This window comes from Zootoca vivipara, chromosome 5 (assembly GCF_965207765.1).
Source record: "Zootoca vivipara chromosome 5, rZooViv2.hap1.1, whole genome shotgun sequence".
Classification (NCBI taxonomy): domain Eukaryota; kingdom Metazoa; phylum Chordata; class Lepidosauria; order Squamata; family Lacertidae; genus Zootoca; species Zootoca vivipara.
The window spans coordinates 90,197,596-90,219,108 of record NC_142588.1 but is presented as its reverse complement, the minus strand read 5'-3'; the positions used below and the strand labels follow the sequence as shown (position 1 = coordinate 90,219,108).

Sequence of the window (21,513 nt, the reverse complement as noted above, 5' to 3'; positions counted from 1 at the left end):
TGGGAGAGCCACGTCCCTGCACTCGCTGTTGCGTCCAGGCGCCCATACTACGGTATAGGCATACAAATCCTAGCTACATTGCACACCCTTGCGCTGCATGGGAAAGCCACTGGCTGAAATGGCTATTTATTTGTGTGTTTAAAAAGAGAGAGATAACTACCATGAAGGATAGATCTGCCTTTAGTTAAGTGGAACCTCTCCCCATATGAACGGACCCAGACCCTCCGATCATCATCTGAAGCCCTTCTTCATGAGCCTCCTGTGCAAGAGGTTCTGGAGGGCAGCAACATGAGAATGGGCCTTTTCTGTGGTGGCTCCCCATTTGTGGAATGCTCTCCCCAGGGAGGCTTGCCTGGCACCTTCATTATATAGTGGTACCTCGGTTCCCAAATGCCTCCGTTGTTGAATGTTTTGGTTATTGAACGCCCCAAACCCAGAAGTAAATGCTTCCGTATTTGAACATTTTTTGGAACTCAAACATGTAACGCAGCTTCCGCTGAGTGCAAGAAGCTCTTGCAACCAATGGGAAGCTGCGACTCAGTTTTTGAATGTTTCAGAAGCCGAATCTTCCAGAACGGATTATGTTAGAGAACTGAGGTGCCGGGTGAAAGTGTTTCTCTATAACCAGGTTTGCAGCTGATTAAATGATCTTCAGCCTTTTAAATGTATTTGTAGGGCTATTGGGTTTCTTTTTGTTTTAATACGTATTTTGTCTTCTCATTTTGTATTTTTTTGTTGTGAGCCACCCTGGGATCTTTGGCTGAAGAGCGATGTACAGATATAATATAATAATTTCCATGTTGAGCCAGTATACATCAATGCCAGGAATGGGTTGCTGCTCTACGCAGGGCTGCCCTTGAAGCTGACTCAGAAACTGCAGCGGGTGCAGAATGCAGCAGCGAGACTCCTTGCCGTGGGATCACATTCATCCGGTGCTTTACCAGCTGCACTGGCTCCCGGTGAAGTACAGGGTCAGGTTTAAGGTTCTGGTTTTGACCTTTAAAGCCCTATGCAGCCTAGGACCCTCGTACTTACGGGACTGCCTCTCCTGGTATGCCCTGCGGAGGACCTTAAGGTCCATAAATAACAACACTTTGGAAGTCCAAAGGAAGCCCCAAGGAAGTCAGATGGGCCTCAACCAGGGCCAGGGCTTTTTCTGCTCTGGCCCCGGCCTGGTGGAACGCCCTACCGCAGGAGATCAGGGCCCTGCGGGATTTGACATCTTTCCACAGGGCCTGCAGGACAGAGCTGTTCTGCCTGGCCTTTGGGCTGGACTCAGTCTAACCCCCACTCTCTCTCTCTCTCTTTTAATGGAACCCCTTATATGGGATTTGTATATAAATTTCCATTTGGCTCTTTTGCTGACCCATGTAGGACCAGCATGGATAGTTGGCCTGGGTGAATATTTGACATTTTCTCCCTTTATGGCTTTGATATATAGGCTACCACTAAAACGAGGTTGCATGTTTAAGCTGCATTTTAAACTGTATTCTAACTTATATTTTATATTTTAATCAACTGTTTTTTGTTTGTTTTGTTTTGTATGTTTTTACTGTATTTATATTTAGTGTTAGCCACCCCGAGCCACTCGGGGCGGCAAATTGCCGTGCACCCGGGGGCGGGGCGTCATTCGTAGTGCGCATGCGCAGCGTTGCTACATAACGACGCATGCATCGCTACGTAGCGTGGAGTTGCAGGGGTGCGCACTGCCCCTCTACTTAGTGCGCATGCGCAGCGCAACACTGTGCATGCGTGCTATGTAGAGGGGCAGCGCTCCCCCCACGACTCCCAAGCCGAGCCTCCAGCCTCCCGGTAAAAAGCTTTTAAATGGGAGGCTGGAGGCTTGGCTTGGGAGTCGCAGGGGGGCCACGCCAAGTGGCTCCCCCCCAGAGTGGAACCCGGGGCGACCCGCCCCCATCACACCCCTTTGCTACGCCCCTGTGGCCGGGGAGGGCGGGGTATAAATAAAAATGTATTATTATTATTATTTATGATCTGCCTGTAAGCTCCTTAGCCTGCTAGAAAGAGAACACTATCCTGGATGAATCCTGCAGAGGTTGGATGGCTATCAATCATGGATCCTTTAGTTGAGATTTCATGCATTGCAGGGGGTTGGACTAGATGACACCTGGGGAGCCCTTCCCACTCTACAATTCTCTGATTCTATGCTCCGATGTAGCCAGGATCTTCCGATGCTGTTATGCACCCGATCCTTGCTCAAGCTTCAAAGGGTCTTTTGCTATACCTGAAGCTTTCATAACTAGTCCCACTATATGGTTGGGAATTCCTCAACTGAATAAGCATTGCCGGCCTCCAAAGAAAACCCTGCAGTGTCCAGCTTGGAGGTCAAGAAGCTGCAGCCATCCAGATGTTGCTGAACGACAACACCCTCTATCACCCAAGACTGTTTGGCCCATGCAGGCTTGGGCAGATGGGGGTTGGAGCCCAGCAGCATGTAGAGGCCGACAACTTCCCCACTGCTAGTCGAAGTGCATTAGTAGGTGATGGTACCCTCCTTTGCCTGGCCACCCCAAGACTCCCCTCCCTTAAAAGTAGCAGTTTACAAAGACTGGGGCTCCATCCTCTCTGGAGCTGCTGCACGCGGTCAAGCAAAACAAAGGAGAGCGAGAAGCCAAAGGCATTGGGGCCAGCCTGGTGGGGTGTGGAGGAGGATCGGGGAGACGTTTCCTGGAGAAGCTGGAGGCAGGAGAGCTATAGCTGAAGGAGGAGAGCTGGAGATCCTTCGCAGAATCCACGGAAGATGGAGCAGGTGGTGGGGTGAGCTAAGAGAAGTGAAGCTGTGCTTTTGCACACCACCCCATGAAGCGGGCTCTGGGCGGGCCGGGGGGGGGGGGGAGTTCACGTTAAGCTCACCTTTTTCCTAGGGCCGTAAAGGGGACCAAAGCTGATGAGGCGAAACCACCAGTAGCACCCCAAAAATGTGACTGCCGGCGCTCAGCCTTTCCCCCCACCCCAACCCCATGGGCTGGGTTTTGAGCACAGGCCAGTTGTGTGTATGTACAGACTCCTGCCAAGGGCAGCCTCTCTCTCTCTCTCTCTTTCTACCACACTTCGCAGTGCTTCCCAGGGTTCATGAGGGAGCCGACAGGGCAGTCAAAGTGCTCCACAAAGTCCCGCGAGTTGCTGAGGGTGCCGATGACGCGGAACTTATCCGGGCTGTGCGGGTCGGTCACCAGGCCCTCGTGCGAGCTCTCCGGGGTACGCACCGAACACCAGACCTGCGTCAGGAAGGAGGTGTTTGTTTATTTTATTAATTTATTTGTTAGATTTACTGTATATCCCAACTCCCCCCCCCCAAGGAGCTCCGCCTGGCGTACGTGGTTCTCTTCCTCCTAATTTAATCCCCACAACAACCTTGTGAGGTAGGTCAGGCTGAGGGGAAGTCACCCTGGCAGCTTCATGGCCAAGTGGGGGAGCTATTTGACAGTGGAATGGTCTCCCTTGGGAGGTAGTGGACTGTCGTTCCTTGAAGGTCTTTCAGCAGAAATTGGATGGCCATCTGCCATGAATGCTTTAGCTGAGATTCCTGCATTTCAGGGGGTTGGACTAGATGACCCTTGGGATCCCTTCCAACTCTTTGATTCTATGAGTTTCAAGCAGCATCTTCATGTTGCCCTGTACAGGCCTTTGGCTCCATACCCACCTGATCATTCTGTTGAATCCACGGCTGGCGCTGAACTGGGCTCCAGCAGTTCCCACCCAAGAGATGGTACTGGAGCAGAACATCGCTCTAAGGACCCTGTGAGCACCATGGTACAATGACAGGGCACTGCATGGCAACAGTTCCTCCAGCTCTCTGGAGGTTTCTCCAGGCTCTTTCTTGCTTGAAAACCATTATTATTATTATTATTATTATTATTATTATTATTATTATTATTATTATTATTATACTACATTTAAATTCCACTTTTCCTCCAAGGAACTCAGGGTGGTGCACATCGTTCTCTCCCCCCCCCCATTTTATCCTCACAAGAACCCTGTGAGGTAGTTTAGGGCCAAGGGATAAGAAGACTCACAGAATTGCAGAGTTGCAGGGGACCCCGAGGATCATCTAGCCCAACCCCCTGCAAGGCAGGGTTATGCAGCTGTCCCATACAGGGATCGAACCTGCAACCCTGGCGTTATCAGCACCATGCTCTAACCAACTGAGCCATCCAAGCTGATCATGAGTGGCCATGGGTCACCTACTGAGTTTCATGGCTGAGTGGGGATCTCGGACCTGATCTCCCAGGCTTCAGTTTGACACTCTAATGCACTGCACCACACTGGCTTTCTTTACATGGAGATGGCAGGGACTGAACTTTAGCTTTCCAGTACTGACCTACGGGGGGTGGGGGGCTCCTGGACTTCTGAGATGGCTTGTGCCCATTATCTTCAGACCTGCCAGGAGGACTGTTAACACAGGGGTAGAGGCAGTGGCAGACAGAATGCGCATGGATGTGGGGAGGAGGATATTGGGCATGGCAAGTTTCTGTTTCTCATCCCCCCCCCAATCTCCAAGCCATGAGTTACCTGTGCAAACCCTAAGAAGAAGAGCTGGTGGCTAGTGAGGTCCACGGACGGCAGGCGCTTCTCCTCCCCGTTCTTTTTCAGCCAGACTTTGTAAGCCTGCAAGGAAAGTGAGAGCAGAGCCTTTGCTTCCAAGCTCGGCAGGGCCTAAGCGCCTCCCTCACCTCACGGCCGCTGAGAGAAAAGACACCTTGCAGAGACAACCAGCTCAAGACCTGCCAGGCCTCTTCCCCCGGGCCTGCCTTTTCAGTGGGGGGGCGTACAACCTTTCCCCGGACATGCTACTTACGTTGTAGGCTGCCTTGAGCCCCCCGTTGTCAGCGATGTTCTCGCCCAAGGTCTGCTTGCCGTTGACATGCTCCCCGTTGACAAGGTACTTGCTGTACTGCTCCGTCATACATGCCGTCCGGTTCTTGAAAGCCTCCAGAGATGAGTTCTGCCACCAGGGACGCAAGTTCCCTTCTTTGTCGTACTCGCGGCCTGGAATAAAATCGCCTTGCTGGACTGGGCTGAAGTTTTGTCTGGCGCAACTTCTGAGCTCCCACAGCAGCCACCAGGTGCCCCCAGAGAAGCTCACAAGAGGGGCTTGATGAAGAAAAGAACCCCCCTTTCCTTTGTTCCTAATCAGGTGTTTACTGGCTCCAGGCATGGACTTACAAAAGAGCAAGGAACTCTAGGAAGCTGCCTTATTCTGGGTCCACCTCCTGCAGTAATGTGGATTCTTACTGCCAAAGTGGCTGGGGCAACCCAGACAGATGGGCGGGGTGCAAATAATAAAATTATTATTATTATTATTATTATTATTATTATTATTATTGGCAATGGATCTCCAATAAGGGACTGATCCTTCATTGTGCAGATCAGGTGCTGGAGGTTTTTTAATTGGCAATGCCAGGGCTTAAACCTCAGCTGCTGGCTTTGGTTCAGCTACAATGAAGTTACAGCCAGCAAGCCGCAGTTTGGGTCTTTCGGTTCAGTTAATGCTGTGCATACTTTGCATTTTTTTTAAAAAAATCAGAATTCTATGCAGAGGTAACCTACTTCCTGCTGAATTAAGGAAACACACACTTTACGCACAGCCAATCTGTATGCATTTTCTTTTTGCATAATTTGTTCAGCTCCTACAAGGCATGGAGAGTGCAGAGGAACCAAATCCTGCCCCTCTCACCAATGCAAATCCAACTCTGTCGCTACCTGCTTTCTGAGTTTTCTGCCAGGCGTTGCCCACGCACTTTCAGACGTAAGAGGTAGAAACTTGTTTTGATTCAAAAACAAAAGCTCAGATGACCAGGAGCAGAATTCTGTGCCCAATGCTGTGCTCCATGCTTTATCTGTGCTGAAACATCGATGTGTAACGCACACAGTCTTGCTCTATGGCTCCTTGGCAGCTGATCTCTACAAGATCTCTGAGCAGCTGTTTCTTAGTCATTCCCCCATACATTGTTGTTGTTGTTTAGTCATTTAGTCATGTCCGACTCTTCGTGACCCCATGGACCATAGCACGCCAGGCACTCCTGTCTTCGACTGCCTCCCGCAGTTTGGTCAAACTCATGTTCGTAGCTTCGAGAACACTGTCCAACCATCTCGTCCTCTGTCGTCCCCTTCTCCTAGTGCCCTCCATCTTTCCCAACATCAAGGTCTTTTCCAAGGATTCTTCTCTTCTCATGAGGTGGCCAAAGTATTGGAGCCTCAGCTTCACGATCTGTCCTTCCAGTGAGCACTCAGGGCTGATTTCCTTCAGAATGGATAGGTTTGATCTTCTTGCAGTCCATGGGACTCTCAAGAGTCTCCTCCAGCACCATAATTCAAAAGCATCAATTCTTCGGCGATCAGCCTTCTTTATGGTCCAGCTCTCACTTCCATACATCACTACTGGGAAAACCATAGCTTTAACTATACGGACCTTTGTCGGCAAGGTGATGTCTCTGCTTTTTAAGATGCTGTCTAGGTTTGTCATTGCTTTTCTCCCAAGAAGCAGGCGTCTTTTAATTTCGTGACTGCTGTCACCATCTGCAGTGATCAAGGAGCCCAAGAAAGTAAAATCTCTCACTGCCTCCATTTCTTCCCCTTCTATTTGCCAGGAGGTGATGGGACCAGTGGCCATGATCTTGGTTTTTTTGATGTTGAGCTTCAGACCATATTTTGCGCTCTCCTCTTTCACCCTCATTAAAAGGTTCTTTAATTCCTCCTCGCTTTCTGCCATCAAGGTTGTGTCATCTGCATATCTGAGGTTGTTGATATTTCTTCCAGCAATCTTAATTCCGGCTTGGGATTCATCTAGTCCAGCCTTTCGCATGATGAATTCTGCATATAAGTTAAATAAGCAGGGAGACAATATACAGCCTTGTCGTACTCCTTTTCCAATTTTGAACCAATCAGTTGTTCCATATCCAGTTCTAACTGTAGCTTCTTGTCCCACATAGAGATTTCTCAGGAGACAGATGAGGTGATCAGGCACTCCCATTTCTTTAAGAACTTGCCGTAGTTTGCTGTGGTCGACACAGTCAAAGGCTTTTGCATAGTCAATGAAGCAGAAGTAGACGTTTTTCTAGAACTCTCTAGCTTTCTCCATAATCCAGCGCATGTTTGCTATTTGGTCTCTGGTTCCTCTGCCCCTTCGAAATCCAGCTTGCACTTCTGGGAGTTCTCGGTCCACATACTGCCTAAGCCTGCCTTGTAGAATTTTAAGCATAACCTTGCTAGCATGTGAAATGAGCGCAATTGTGCTGTAGTTGGAGCATTCTTTGGCACTGCCCTTCTTTGGAATTGGGATGTAGACTGATCTTCTCCAATCCTCTGGCCATTGCTGAGTTTTCCAAACTTGCTGGCATATTGGGTGTAGCACCTTAACAGCATCATCTTTTAAAATTTTAAATAGTTCAGCTGGAATATCATCACTTCCACTGGCCTTGTTATTAGCAATGCTTTCTAAGGCCCATTTGACTTCACTCTCAAAGATGTCTGGCTCAAGGTCAGCAACCACACTACCTGAGGTGTACGAGACCTCCATATCTTTCTGGTATAATTCCTCTGTGTATTCTTGCCACCTCTTCTTGATGTCTTCTGCTTCTGTTAGGTCCTTACCACTTTTGTCCTTTATTATGGTAATATTTGTATGAAATGTTCCTTTCATATCTCCAATTTTCTTGAACAGATCTCTGGTTTTCCCCATTCTATTGTTTTCCTCTATTTCTTTGCATTGCTCATTTAAGAAGACCCTCTTGTCTCTCCTTGCTATTTTTTGGAAATCTGCATTCAGTTTCCTGTATCTTTCCCTATCTCCCTTGCATTTTGCTTGCCTCCTCTCCTCCGCTATTTGTAAGGCCTCGTTGGACAGCCATTTTGCTTTCTTGCATTTCCTTTTCCTTGGGGTGGTTTTCGTTGCTGCCTCCTGTATAATTTTACAAGCCTCCATCCATAGTTCTTCAGGCACTCTGTCCACCAAATCTAAATCCTTAAACCTGTTCCTCACTTCCACTGTGTATTCATAAGGGATTTGATTCAGATTGTATCTTACTGGCCCAGTGGTTTTTCCTACTTTCTTCAGTTTAAGCTGGAATTTTGCTATAAGAAGCTGATGATCTGAGTTACAGTCAGCTCCAGGTCTTGTTTTTGCTGACTGTATAGAGCTTCTCCATCTTTGGCTGCAGAGAATATAATCAATCTGATTTCGATGCTGCCCATTTGGTGATATCCATGTGTAGAGTCGTCTCTTGTGTTGTTGGAAAAGAGTGTTTGTTATGACCAGCTTGTTCTCTTGACAGAACTCTATTAGCCTTTGCCCTGCTTCATTTTGAACTCCAAGGCCAAACTTGCCAGTTGTTCCTTTTATCTCTTGATTCCCTACTTTAGCATTCCAATCCCCTGTAATGAGAAGAACATCCTTCTTTGGTGTCATTTCTAGAAGGTGTTGTAAGTCTTCATAGAACTGGTCAATTTCACTTTCTTCAGCACCGGTACTTGGTGCATAAACTTGGATTACTGTGATGTTAAAAGGTCTGCCTTGGATTCGTATCGAGATCATTCTGTCATTTTTGAGATTGCATCCCATTACAGCTTTTGCCACTCTTTTGTTGACTATGAGGGCCACTCCATACATACATTAGATCCCATACATTAGAGATCCTCAACTCCATTCCACCATACAGGAGGGATTATCTCAGATCCAGGAAGGGCTGCGGCTCAGTGGCAGAGCATCTCCTTTGCATGCAGAAGGTCCCAGGTTCAATCCGTGCCATCTCCAGGTAGGGCTAGGAGCGAACCCTGTCTGAAACTTTGGAGAGCCAGTCACTGTAGACAATACTGAGCTAGAAGGAACACAGTGGCTTGGCTAGGTATAAGGCAGCTTCCTATATTCCAAGGTTCCCTGGGATTCACACCCTCCTTCCCTCCCAGCAAGGCACAGTTGCCCTTTGGGTCCTGCACTATCTACAGCTGTTGAGCACTGCAATTCTGGAAGAGTTGAGTTGCCCTGGGCAAAGGATTCCCCAGCTTTAAAGGAAAGGGGACCCGGAGCTTGCTCCTGAAGTAGCCTTAAGCAGCTGTGAGTTAAAAGGAGAGGAATGGATCGGTGGGGTTGTGGTGGCAGTGAACTCCCTAAGCTGCCAGCTGTGGCCCACTCGTGGTGCAGAGATAATGAATGCTCACCAAGCGGATGGAGCAGGAGCAAAAGCAGCACAAAGAAGCCGGGAAAGATGACTGGAGGTGTCACCTGGGGAGAAAGGATTGCAAACAGGTAGGGAAGCAAGTGGACTGCAGAAAGGAAAGGGTGGCTTGATGGCAATGGCGGAATGGAAGCTACCATGGAGATAGGTGCAAGTGGGGAGCAGGGGAAATGAATGGACAGGCCACCAACAGGAGTCTTTCGGACGGGTCTGGCTCAACCCTATAAACCAGGGAGGGGGGACTTGTGGCCTTCCAGACGTTGTCGGACTCCCACTCCCATCAGCCCTGGCCAGCTGTGTGGGATATTTAAAGTGCAGCTAAACCACCAATTCATGTTTTGCTAGATAGGCACATGCTAGGAGCTGAGTTTTCCTGTGAACTTGCGAGAGAGGACACTGTGAGAGATGCTCCCACTGTGCCCTGACAGATGGAGGGCATACGGTACCTATATATATTCTCCTACCTGCCTGGGAACAACCTCTTCCTCTATGTCTTTCCACTCTGCCAACAATGTGAGAGCTTCTACATCTTAAGCTAGACCTAAGTATGTCTTTGTAATTGAATTACCATTTTAAGCCTGCCTGAACAAAGCTGCCCTATTTGTTGCTCTTCAACAGGTATCCAGAATGAGTAAATGTTATTTTTACCTTTTACAAGACTGTGTGATTGTTGTTTTAAGAGGGAGAAAAGAGAATCCAGCCTGCCTTAAAGCATCCTGGATTACTTACAAGGCTAAAACTAACCTAGCTAAGCTTCCCTTTTAAGTTGCCAAAGGATGCCCTCTACTGCACTCACAAACATGAAGAAGGAAGAATTATATCTAACAAATAAATCCCCTCCTAGCATCTATTCACAGCCCAGGCATGGCCAATGGTTGGGGATGATGAGAGTTGGGCGTCCAACAAGATCTTCAGATCTGTAGGTTCCCTAATGCAATCTTGGCAGTTGTCTAGGGAGGCTCACAGTGGAAACAGTTCAAGCTTTGCTCTGTTCTGGTCATGGCTGATTCCCCAACCGCCTCCCAGAATCCGCTGCAACATCAAGGTGACCTGGTCTGCCTAGGGTGGCAAAAGCCCTCAACTGCCCTTGCTGCTGAAAAACCTGGCTAAGGCACGAGGTACTAGGAAGTCCAATGGGATGGAGCCAGAATAACTGGGGAAGAGATGCCCAAGGAACATAAAGAGAGGTTCGTTCCACCAGCTTCATCACGATTTGTTACGGATCTAAAGGCCTACGCAAGGCAAGACCAACCAAAGGCCTCCCTCGTAGGAGGAACAGACAGCGCATACATGCAAGACACAAGAAGCCATGACACTGGTCCAGCTATCCCAAGCGCCTTGCTCCTACCTTGGTCGTCGAAAGCATGGGTGAGCTCATGCCCCATCACAACGCCAATGCCTCCAAAGTTAAGGGCCCTCGAGGGAAGAAACAAAGAGAAAGCAAGAGGTTATGACCCTAGCAGGCCACCTTTGGTACACAGTTGATGAGAAGTAATGTGAGGTCATGTTTGAAATAAAATAAAATGAAGGTACCTTTGGACACAGCATCAAAGGGGTTAGGTGTCTTGCATCACACATTGTGTAGCACAGGAATGGGGAACATAGAACATGATGGATGCTGCTGGGACTGCCATTCCCATCAAAAATGGGCAGCTGGCTGTTCTGGGTGGACCTGATGGGTGCTGGTGACTAAATATAATATCTGGATCTAGTTACAGGTAGGTAGCCGTGTTGGTCTGATGTAGTCAAAACAAACTAAAAAAATTCCTTCCCCTAGCACCTTAGAGACCAACTAAGTTTGTCATTGGTAGGAGCTTTTGTGTGTATGCACACGAAAGAAGAAGAAGGTATCTGAAGAAGTGTGCATGCACATGAAAGCTCATACCAATGACAAACTTAGTTGGTCTCTAAGGTGCTACGGGAAGGAATTTTTTTAGTTTGTTTATAATATCTGGAGCACCACAGCTTCCCCATCCTTTATGTAACAAACATTTCTTCAGCCCCCCCCCCCCTATTATATATGGATCACCAAATATAGAGCCTCTCTTTCATTTTCAAGTTGCGCAACAGCGTTATTTTACACTATAAATAGATGGGGGGAAATGGAAGAAAGCCTGAAATTAAAGCCCTTCCTTTCCCCTTCCAGGAATGAGCACTGGCTAACTATAGGCCAATTATGGTGCAATTAAGTAATGCTGGGTCCCCTCTGATCAGGAAGCAATTACTGGGGCAGAAACCACAAGCAAGAAATTTCTAGTGGAAGGCGTCCGATGGAGTGGCACTGCAACGCCACTGCAAGCCTGGTGTGTGTGTGTGTGTGTGTGTATGTGTGCGTGCGTGTGTGCGTGTCAGAAATATCCGCACACAGGAAGGCCATCATTACCTGTCCATCTTGGTACGGATCTGATTCCCCTCCCTGCAAGCTAGGCAGTTGCAGACCAGAAAGGTCAAGTTAGAGCATGCCCAGCACACCACCACATCCTCCCCCCACCCCGCAAGCTTTCTTTTCCTACCAAACAATCAAAAGACCCAGACATACTTGGGGTGGTTGTGAGCGTAGAAAGGAGCCTGCAGGATTCCCGCGGGAAAGACGATGCCGTTCTTGGTGGGCAGGTAGTAAGCATTGACTGTCTGAGGGGTCATGCTCCACCTGGAGAAGGAGCAACAAAAAAAATCAGGACCACGGTTAGCAAAAAAAGACTCGAGGCTGGAAGACCTTAGAGCAGTGTTCCCTGAACTGGTGCCCTCCACTTGTTTTGCACTGCAGTTCCCACCAGCCACAACCAGCGTGGCCACGTTGCCCTAGAGAATGAGTTTTAGGCATCAACTGCACCATGCGTTTAAAGCACTATGATGCCACTTTCAACTGTCATGGTTCCCCCTCCCCCAGGAGTCCTGGGAACTGTAGTTTGTTAAGGGTCCTAAGAGCTATTAGGAGACCAGTATTCCCCTCGCAAAGTCACAGTTCCCTGGGAAGTTCAGATGGGGCCTAAGAAATTGCAGAAATGACACAACAGCGGAGCTCTTTCTGGCCTATGCTGCTTGAAACTCCTTGCTTGAATGCCCTGTCCTATGGAGAGGGGGAAACTCCCTTCATATGAAAAGCTAACATGACAAGATGATGTTTAGCCTAGCCTCTCCCTGAGATGTGCTCGCTTTCCACATGCAGCATGGGTGAGTTTGCTTGCTTTCGTGTGGGAAAGCATTCTTCGTGAAACCAGCCACCTTCAGTTGCACGTGATGCAATAAAAAAAGGTTATTTGATTGTCTGTGGATTTGAATTTTCTGGAAGTCTCGGCTTCATGCTGACCGACCCCTCCACGCAGTTCTCCTGTTTGAATTAAAACATGACCCTAAACTCAATCAATGTAAAACCAGGTCATTCCCAGTTCCTAGGCTGCAATCCTGACGGTGCCTACTCAGAAGTTAGCCCCATTGAATTTATTGAGAATTACTCCCAGGTAAACGGAGTTAGGGTTACTGCCCTAAGGTGTTCTAAGATATTTTCAGAAGCAATCATTCTGGAACAGGATCAGCCCCAAGGTGATCTGAGTGTGGACCTTCCCCTCTCTGTGACACTCTTTGTCAAGCTTGACACCAGTGATGCCATCTTGGGAGAGCTGGAGAAATTTAAAATGGCAGCACGTGGGTGCCCTGTGCCACTGCCAGGCAAGCCTGCTGCCAGGGGGCTGATCAATGAAGCACACTTTGCCAGGGGCCTCCTCAAGCCTGGAGTCAAATCTTCCCTATGCTCCACCAGCTCAGACCCCGCTGCCCTCCTTCTGCCACCTCTCAATGTAATGAGAAGGGCAAGAAATGTATGGAGAGAAACCTTACTGGTCCCGGTTGGGGGGCTTCCTCAGCTGGTCTGCCATGAACCTGGCCGAGAAGTTGTAGAAGTTCAACATGTTCTGAAAGAAGGAGTCTTCTGAGACTTCATACTAGAGAGAAGAGCAGAAAAGAGATGTCATGGACTTGCTGGACAAAGAGGAATGGTGGGAGGCACCAGCTGGCAAACCCCCCCCCCCAAGGGAAGAAGGCTCAGAGCCGAGGGAGTGGTGGTGGGTCGATGATGAGTGGTCACAGGGAGCAGACTGGGAAGAGGATGTGTCAAAAGCTGAAGAGGTAACAGGGCTTAGTGAGCAGGGCAAGTTTGTGGCAGAGAGAAGCAGAAGCAGGAGAGGAGGAAGGCCAAGAGGCAGAGATGAGTCTGACTGGTGAAGAAGCCAGGGTGTCTTCCCTTCCTGCTGTGACAAGCTCCCGTGCCCCTGGTCTCCCAGAACCAGGAGAGGCATGAAGAGGGCGGAGCTGAGACAGGCACGTTGGCGTAGTCTCAGATTGCTTGGGAAAGACCTGGGAGAGGAGGAGATTGAGGCAGCCAAGGGAAGGTGAGGATCTTCAGCCTCCACAACTGCTAAGATCAAGTGTAATGTTTGATATCTGATGAGTCCTCTATTGGAGGATTATATATTAAATGGGTTTTTGGAAATGGGAGATGGGGCAGGGACTGCCTCCATCCACTTCATGCATGGACCTGGTATGGCAGTATCTCCAGGACTGCTGCATCTCTCCTGTAGGGGAGATTATTTCTGTTTCAAAAAACAGATGATAAATAATGGAAACCTTGGAATAGTCCTCTTTAGAATTCTAGGTTGCCTTTTTAATGTGTGTGCCATCTCCTAACATTAGAACTCTGTGACATCCAATGAATGCTGGAAGATTCAGGACAGAAAAAAGGAAAGACTTATTCATGCAGCACATACCGTGTTTCCCCTTTTTTAAGACGTAGTCATTATATAAGCCATAGCAGGATTTCTAAGCAATTGCGCGATACAAGCCATACCCCGAAAATAAGACATACTGATAGACCCTTCACCCAGTAGCAATAACCCCCCTCCCGCCAGCCAACCCCCCCTTAAAAATATCTCCATTTTGCTGTCGCTCCACAGACACGTATTTCCTTTAAAAGCTTGTAAAAATGCACTGAAGAGCCGTAGCTGCTGGCTGCCGAAGCCTCGTGACCTCCGTGAGCGCGTCTGTCTCTCTCTCTCCCCCCGCCCCCTGCGTCTCTCTCTCTCTCTCTCTCTCTCACACACACACACACACACACACAGAGAGAGAGAGAGAGAGCACCCACCTCTCGCTTCCCCCCACCTTTCCCTTCCATTCTATGCGTCCACCCATGAGTTGCCTGTTGATTTCCTCTTGACGGGAGAGGAGCGATTGAATGCAAAGGCTGTTTTCCCTTTAAGGGAGAGATCTCCGTGTGCGCGTCTGTGTCTCTCTGTCTCTCTGTCTCTCTGTCTCTCTCTCACACACACACACAGAACCCACCTCTCGCTTCCCTCCACCTTTCCCTTCCATTCTATGCGTCCACCCATGAGTTGCCTGTTGATTTCCTCTTGACGGCAGTCTCCTGTGTCTGATTGTTGTCTCCTTGCAGCCTTCCTTTCTACCTTATGCTTGCTTGTCTGTGGAGCTGCCCCTTTAAGGATTTGTAAGTAGTCTGGATCGCAGTCCTTGCCTTGGGGACTTTTTTAAAAAAATTAAGGACTTTTTCCTTCTTGCTGTTTGTGAGCACAAAAGTTAAACTGCCGGTCCTAGCTTCCTTTACCCACAAAATTTTACCTTGCTAGCTCAATTGCTTCTTAATTGCTACCATTTACCAAGTCAGCAATCTTAATTGCTGTTTAGCTGGCTTCTTTGTTCTCAGCAGGTAGCTTCTTTGCTATCAGTGATAGCACTACAAAGTTCTGGTTACAGGTAGGTAGCCGTGTTGGTCTGGGTCGAAGTAAAATAAAAAAATTCCTTCAGTAGCACCTTAAAGACTCATACCAAAATAAAACTTAGTTGGTCTTTAAGGTGCTACTGAAGGATTTTTTTTATTTTAGCACTACAAAGTGTTACATTGTTGGAACTTAAGTCTTGGGCAGCTGGCTAGTAGAGATCCTTATTTGCTTTACTATAGGCTACTGCTAGGACTGTATCACACAGATAGATTCCATTATACTGGTTTAGATTTAAGAAGCTCCAGTGTAGCAGATTGCTATTAAGTGAGTCCCCACATCAGAGGAGAGAGAGAGCAGCCCTTTGCGAACATCCCAGGGCTGGGGAGAGAGGGCTGGGCCAGGGACGCACACCTCCCTTCCCTCAGACTCATAATAAAAATACCAGTAAGACATCCCACCAAAAATAAGCCACCCTGTGGTTTTTTGAGGAAAAAAAGTAATAAGACGGTGTCTTAAAAAAGGGGAAACACGGTACTTAAACTATGGAACTCACTCCTGCAGGATGGCCACTAACTTGAATGTAATTAATTACTATACCACCCTTTTTCACAGGCCCCGAGACCTGCAGGTATAGGGTGGTATACAAATTTAATAAATCATCATCATCATCATCATCATCATCATCATCATCATCTCAGGAAGGTTCACAGAACAAGGTAAAAACACAAGCAACTAGTTAAAACATAAACAATACCCCCACTTCCCACAAACACATATTAAAGCCTGTAGAACATTACTCTTACCCCATCATAGACGTCGTCCAACTCCTTGTCATCAAGGATGAACTCCGGGAAGCCGATCATGTCGTAAATGGAGTCAGCCTGCAGAGAAAGAAAAGCATGGGCAGCCAAGGTTTGCAGGCTGCACAACTGCAATAAAGGGTTGGGGTGAGGAGGGGGGAAACAGGCTGAGCAGGTGACGCCACAGGCAGCTGATAAAATGTGCAGGTGGCACCTCCCAATGACTGGCCAACATGGAATCTCCATGCTCAGAGGTAGTCTATCTCTGAACAGCAAGAGGAGAAAACAACCAGGGATAGCCATTGCTTTCATGCTCTACTTAGGCCCAACCTATCAGAAGGACTGCATTCTCCTATACGGACCTTCGTATATCTAAGTTCTCATAATGTAAAATGCACAGTCATAAGGACTAGAAACTTCCTTTAAAAATTAAAGCCATGTGTAAGGGTGACTCCCTACAGGGAGCCAACCCCCATCATCCTAACGTCTACCTCGCCAAGCACAGGGAGCAGCAGTGGGTCTGAAGCAGCCAGGGGGGAGGGGAAAGACTTGGAGGGAGAGAGAAACCAGCGTGCGGAACGATGGGAAAGCTCAGGGGAGGAGACTGAGAGGGCATCGCTCCTTCCGGCGCAAGAGTTAAGGAGAGCACCGCGACGCAGGTCAAGGGGGAGGCGTTTTGGGGTGGCCCGATTACTTTGTTGGCGTAAGAACAGACGTACGCCATTGCCGGATTCTGATTCGGAATGAGAGGTCATGTTTTAAGCTGCACTGTAAATACTTTGCACAATAAAAGTCTTTAAAGACAAACTGGACTCAAGTGGAGTTACTCTAGTCACGATGACCCTCTGACACCATGTTTTCAGGAATCCAAAGTCAGCAGCAAATAAATATCTGGGGCACCTTCTCTTTAGCGGCTTGTTTTGTCTTCTCATCCATCCAGTCAAGATGGTCCAGCGATTCCTCGAAAACGGTGCGTATCTCAGCAATCATGTCCTCTGCCTGAAGGAAAAGACACAAGAAGCCTATGGAAGGGCATCAGTGTGTTACCATTCACTCATCTCATCCTCAGCACGTCATCACCAGAATACCATCTCATTCACTATACACCCAATTAATCACTGTGCTCTGCAGGAGAGGACATCCTGTGAACTCCAGCCTTTGGGGAAGTCTGTTCTGCACCATGGGTAGCCTTGCCTAAACATGAAAGCAGCTAGCAGCTGCTGGAAACAATGCAATGAAGGTGTCTGCATGATATCAATAGGCAGGGAGTTCCAGAGTGTTGGTGCTAGGATAGCTCTCTCGGTGGAGCACGAGACTCTTAATCTCAAGGTTGTGGGTTCAAGCCTCACGTTGGGTAGATGACCCTTCCAACTCTACAATTCTATTGATTCTATAAATGATTGATTCCTTGCAGGTTAAATGTCGTTCCGCGATTGTTTCTGCATGTAAGTCCCGTCCTTCCCGAGAAGGATGAGCAGAGCAGCTATAGATGGCTTCAGGTTGAGTGACAGGCTGGCAGGTTGCGGTTGAGGAAGGAGCTGCTTAACCCTCCCCTTCCTGTCTGCGGCTACTGCATCCTGTCCCCAGCTGCTTTTCTCCCAAGGAAGAAAAATATGTAGGGGCCACATACAGCGCATGGACAGGAGAACTTGTCATCATGGGGTATTGTTAAAGGTGGGGACATTCAGAGGGCAGCTTTGTCGACATGCCTGGGGATACTCACAATCTCCTTGCTGTGCCGGTCGAAGGTGGCTTTTACGAACAGAGCCCCCAGGGCAAAGCCCAAAGTGTCATCAGTGTTGGAGATGCAAGTTTGCCAGCGGGGGGTGCAGGACTCCAGAGAAATGAGAGAGAAAGAGACATAAGTGGGAGAGCCCATATGGTGTTGGGGTTAGAGTCTTATACCTCTTCACCTAATCTCCCTCACAGGGTTGTTGGAAGAAGCACAAAATGGGGAGAGGGAGAGGAAACATGCACAATACCTTGAGATCCTTAGAGGCAGGATGTTAATGTAGTAATAATAAATAAGTAAGGGGGAGCAGAGCTAGGCATGTGTGTTGCTCTGTAAAGACACTGGTTGGCTGAGGGTCCTGCCTTGACCCAACAACAGGCCTCCCCCAAAACAAACAGCTGGTCAGGTGGGCTACAGCTGGTTCTCAGACTACCTAACTGGGAGGCCTGGGGTGCCGACAGCTCCAGAGGCCTACAAATCAAATAAATCATTAGATGCAGCCCCAAAGGAAGATTCGCTTACCTTCTTGGTACCATATAGGGTCTCCAAAAGCTTCTCCTGGGCTGCTTCAAACCGCTGATCTAGGCTGGAAGCTGTCTTCTGAACCAGGTTCCAGATCAAGTAATTGTTCAAGACGCTCAAAGAAGGAAAAGAAAGAGAAAAAGACCCAGTTGAGACCCAGGATTGGTGGCCAAAGGGCTGGAGTGCTCCCTACCCTCTGCAAAGCTCAGACACTCTCCTCCCAGCCGCTTATTATGGGAAGGCACAATAGTCTTAGATCCTACTTTGGCTGGGCACCTGCATGCCTCAAACCCAAGTGTGACCTGCACCATGCTGAGGAAAGTTGGAAGAAAGATACCTGCATAGCAGAGGGGTTGGACTAGATGACCCTCGCGGTCCCTTCCAGTGCTACAATCCTATGGTTCAAAAGTGCCAGATTTTTAAATAACCTGAAAGGCTACATTGGGCTGACAATTGAAACATATGTTGGAAAGGCAGTTTGGCCCTGACGCTATAGCAGCATCGGAAACACCCATGCTGTTCAAGATTTAATCTCTGCAACAAAAACAAAAAAAACTCTACACTTGCACTATATAAAATCCTACTCAACAGGAAGAAATATGATTTAGAATATGATAGACAAAAATGGAGTGAAGAGTTAGGGGTACAGATAACAAATGATATATGGGAGTCAAGTATAAAATCAACAGAAATAGCCTCTATGGATCTAAGACTAAGACTTATTCAACAGAAAATAATACTCAGAGTCCACTGGACTGCAGCAAAACTATACCAGAAGAAAATAACAAGTGCAGGCAACTGCTGGAGATGTGGGAGTAAAAATGTGAACTTTGTACATATGTTGATTAACTGCCCAATGATAAGATCATTCTGGTGCGAGGTGAGGATATTTATAGCAAGAGTAATAAAAAGTAATTGTTATTTAGGGGAACTGAATTTAATTCTAAATTATATTCCGGAAATGTGGGAGATTTCAAGGGGTCAAAAAAAAAAATGGATGTACCATGCTATATTAGAAGCAAAAAAAAAACCTTGTTTTGATGAATTGGAAGAGCTGCAACAAGATTCCATTGAGCACATGGATTGATAATATGGACAGATTAGCTACATACGAACAAATTGCATGTCGACGCAAAATAAGAACGGATAAATATGAAGAAATCTGGAACGAATATTTAAGCGATAAGGCAGAGAGTGGTGGGAAGTAGGGGAAGGAGAGAGAGGTGGGAAAATATTGTTAAAAAGGTGTAGTCATAGGTATATCACTGTATTCAAATCTGAATTGTCAAATTGTGTTATTATTGTTATTATGGTTAGTTAGTTAATTAATTAATTTATTGTTACGGTTCTCAACCAGCACAATTGTTATTATGGTTTTTGTTGTATGTGTCTTTTGCGGTTGTTGTTTGTATTGAAAAAAATGTTTAAATAAATTAAAAAACAAAACAAAACATTGGGCTGACAGAGGGTGATGATCGGAAACACTTGAGCAAAAAACTTGCTTCCTCAAAAGATCAGAATTTTTGCGATAAGCAAAGTGATGGGAGAATGCACTGGGAAATGTGGGATAACACTTGCTTTGATGCATCATCATCTAACCTCCATTCAAGCAAATGATTAAAAAAATGAATGCTCAATAAAGAGCCAGTGTTGCCTAATCTCCCTGCAAACAAATCAGGATGAGTCCTCAGTAAAGAAGTCACCTGGGAGCATTTATTGTGCTTTCTCACATTGCCTGTTTGCATGAGGGGTAATGAAGGGGAAGGGGAGGAACAGGACAGGAATGCAAAACAATAATTTCTTTACTGCCCTCCATCCAAGGATCACAGGGTGGTTTACAATATAAAAACACAAACATGCAAAACTTAGTAACAAACAAAAACAATATCCACCCCCACCCCCAGTTTAGAAGGCCATAGGTTGTTTAATTAGCCAAAGGCCTGGGAGAAGAGGAATGATCTTGCCTGGTGCCTAAAGGTATGTAAAGAAGGCACCAAGCAAGCCTCCCTGGGGAAGCATTCCACAAGTGGGGAGCCACCGCAGAAAAAGCCCTGTTCTCATGTTGCTACCCTCCATACTTCTTTGGTAGGAGGCACACACAGAAGGGCCTCAGATGATGGTCACAGGGTCCAGGTTGGTTGATATGGGGAGAAGTGGCCCTTGAGGTAATAATTATGCTTTCTAGGGTTGTTGTTGTTTTTTGCAAATCGGGTCCTCACTGCAAGAGAGGGCACGTGTTGCGGTTGGTCCCGACAACCAGGTCTAGGTGTTGGGGCAGGGACAATTGGAGCAGCCACAACACCCTATTGGTGGTCCATCTGACAGGGTGCAATTGGGCTGAGGGCATGCCAATCAAAGAGTCAGATGGACCACTGTTTAAACACTGCATGTGTCCGTAGAGAGCCTTCTTCTCCAGCACAGTGCATCAGAACACCCGCCCACTGCTTCCTAATTTTAGGGCTCTCACTTGACCTTGCTATGTCGGCGTGTATCGGCGTGTATCGTTGTTGCAGGGGCACGGCAGGAATTTTCCCCACTTGGCTGATTGGCTGTTGCCATTTGGGTTTTGCCTGCCGCTTAGCAATTCGTCACAACTTGAAAGGTTGGCGGATAGGCTCTGGTTCATGCTGATAGGGGTGGAATGATCCCTTACCACCCTATCCACAGGTATTCCTCTTAAAGGAATCCATTGGACTTCTGGTTGGTATTCCCCCAAGTGGCAGGCCTGGCTCTAGGGGTAGTCTCGGAGGCGCGGGGCCGGTAGGAGGGCGCTGTGTGGCAAAGCCGCGTGGAAGCCGTGCTGCGTGCTGCTCCCGCCCACTAGGGCGGGGGCGCCGGAGCGATCTCCGCGCCACGGCACCAGGGCACCCGACCGGCTTGAGACGGCCCTGCCAAGCGGGGTGTGCCCTCTCCAGAGTTCTGGGCACACATGGGGGAATCAGGGCCTGGCGGTAGTCAGGTTTCCCGTCCCAGGTGTGGACCTGACTGTTGACTCATGGTGCGCCCTGAGCCAGTGCTACCCTAGGTAGCTTTGGAACCAGAGCCTATGCAACCACTCACTTGATTTGTAATCAATAAAATATGAGTCATGTCTGAATTTATCTCTAGGCCTGGGTTAAAGGGTCTCCACATGCAAATAGATTAAAGTTTTAGAAGGGACCTGTGTAGGGGAGATGGTTAAGTACAAGGCGCTAAATCTACTTGCATGGCTCCCTTCCACACTCATTGCAAATTCCTTTTTGAGCTGCTTTTTCCTTCACAAGGAGGTGACACATAATAGCACTCTGGGTAGAATGAAGCAGAGTGTGTGTTGATGTTTAGTAAAAGCTGGGTTGCCGTGGGAAGGATAAGGGCACATCACTGCGTAGAGCGCTAAAACACGCTTGCATCGTGCATTTGTGGGCAGGCATTGTAAACAGCCATGACGAATGCCCCATGTTATGTACTGAGCTGAATCCTAGAACAATAGGATTCAGAATCAGCGGGAGCTACCCAATCCAACTCCAGGTGGAAGTGAATCCGCAACCTGATTGGCC

At 47.9% G+C, this 21,513-nt stretch overlaps 1 protein-coding gene and 1 pseudogene across 1 annotated transcript in view; one reads left to right on the top strand and one right to left on the bottom strand.

Moving 5' to 3' along the window:
• Positions 1-737: 737 nt before the first annotated feature.
• ECE2 (endothelin converting enzyme 2) overlaps positions 738-21,513 on the bottom strand; it is a 56,130-nt gene continuing 35,354 nt past the window's right edge. Inside the window, exons 10-19 of the mRNA XM_035133145.3 lie at positions 17,978-18,092; positions 17,447-17,557; positions 16,624-16,722; positions 15,727-15,804; positions 13,032-13,135; positions 11,734-11,844; positions 10,543-10,610; positions 4,820-5,010; positions 4,534-4,629; positions 738-3,239 (exon numbers count right to left, since the gene is read on the bottom strand). Coding sequence (XP_034989036.2) covers positions 3,063-3,239; positions 4,534-4,629; positions 4,820-5,010; positions 10,543-10,610; positions 11,734-11,844; positions 13,032-13,135; positions 15,727-15,804; positions 16,624-16,722; positions 17,447-17,557; positions 17,978-18,092 — 1,150 coding nt within the window. The 3' untranslated portion in view covers positions 738-3,062. The remainder of the gene's footprint in view (positions 3,240-4,533; positions 4,630-4,819; positions 5,011-10,542; positions 10,611-11,733; positions 11,845-13,031; positions 13,136-15,726; positions 15,805-16,623; positions 16,723-17,446; positions 17,558-17,977; positions 18,093-21,513) is intronic.
• LOC118094105 (U2 spliceosomal RNA) lies at positions 13,587-13,765 on the top strand (annotated as a pseudogene).